This window comes from Seriola lalandi, unplaced genomic scaffold, assembly GCF_002814215.2.
Source record: "Seriola lalandi dorsalis isolate HSWRI2012SDOR001 ecotype SW California unplaced genomic scaffold, Sedor1 jcf7180002034217, whole genome shotgun sequence".
NCBI lineage: Eukaryota > Metazoa > Chordata > Actinopteri > Carangiformes > Carangidae > Seriola > Seriola lalandi.
The window spans coordinates 1-1,185 of NW_019504793.1; the positions used below are offsets into that span (position 1 = coordinate 1).

Below are 1,185 nucleotides of genomic sequence, written 5' to 3' on the forward strand. Positions count from 1 at the left end.
ACAAACACCAGAGCAGAAAGCACAACAAAACAAAACCTGTCGTCGTCTTCTTCTTCTCCTTCGACCGCTTCGTTTTCTTCTTCGTTGGGCTTTTAATGGCTGTTGGCAAACGAGCCTAACGCATAACTGCCACCTACTGGACTAATGTGTAAAAGAAAAGAAAAGAAAAGAAAAGAAAAGAAAAGAAAAGAAAAGAAAAGAAAAGAAAAGAAAAGAAAAGAAAAGAATTAAATTCTCTCTACCATCCCCACAACTAACAATTTTCATAACCAGAATCATATATCACAATATCTACAGGACGTTTATTATGTCTGGCGGTGCAGAGAGTCTGTAAAAATGACTGTACAAAAAGAACAATTACATTTAATGAACAGTGAGGAGGCAACAAAATGAACTGATAAACAAAAGATCTGCTATCACCATCAAAAATGTATTGTTAACACAATATCAGTACTTCATTTTTTAAAATATCACGTCACCCAGAGAACATTTCCTCAGCTTGTTTCTCTGATAACTTCAGATCCAGACGTCCGACGACTAAAATCCTTCATCTGGTTCAAATATAGAGTGAAAACCACCAAGGTGTAAAAAGTGTATGTGGCTTAAAACTAGATAAAAGTCAATGTTGAGCTTCTGTCAGACAAACACACTGACACATGATCATACAGGATATGATGTCACTGACAGGCGACCAATGAAATGTTACCATAATTAAAATCACAAATTCCACTGATTGGAGAATTGATGGAAACATTTGTGATAATGTAAGAACTCAACTCAACAACATATAGAGCAAAGGTCTAGATGTTTTAACCATTTTAATGTAGAAAAGTTTCAGATTATTACCACGTCATCATGTTGGAGTAATGCTGTGGTAAATACAGGCCACAGGGGTCATGCATCTATACAAGTCTAATGATTATTTCCACCAAGGGTGTAGAAGTAATGGAGGGAGCCACCCTTCTTCAGGAAGCAGTCGTGCTTATGGGTTCCTGGTTTGATCTGACGCTGACAGACACCCAGCAGGTCATCAGAGATGAAATCACTGTCAAACACCTCCAGCCTCAGTATGTCGTTCTCCTGACCCTTGAAGTGGGTGAACTCCTCCTCCCACCAGGGGTTGGCATCGTTGTTACGGATGGACGTCGTACCCAGAGTGGCTGAGCCACAGAACACCTTGACGTA

The 1,185-nt window shown here is 39.4% G+C and overlaps 1 protein-coding gene across 1 annotated transcript; it reads right to left on the reverse strand.

The window, feature by feature from the left end:
* Positions 1-801: 801 nt before the first annotated feature.
* On the reverse strand, positions 802-1,182 carry LOC111646989 (perforin-1-like; the record flags this gene model as incomplete). Its single annotated transcript, XM_023396602.2, has 1 exon — positions 802-1,182. A coding segment is annotated over one exon (270 nt), but the record flags the coding sequence as incomplete, so codon positions are not given.
* Between the last annotated feature and the right edge of the window lie 3 nt (positions 1,183-1,185).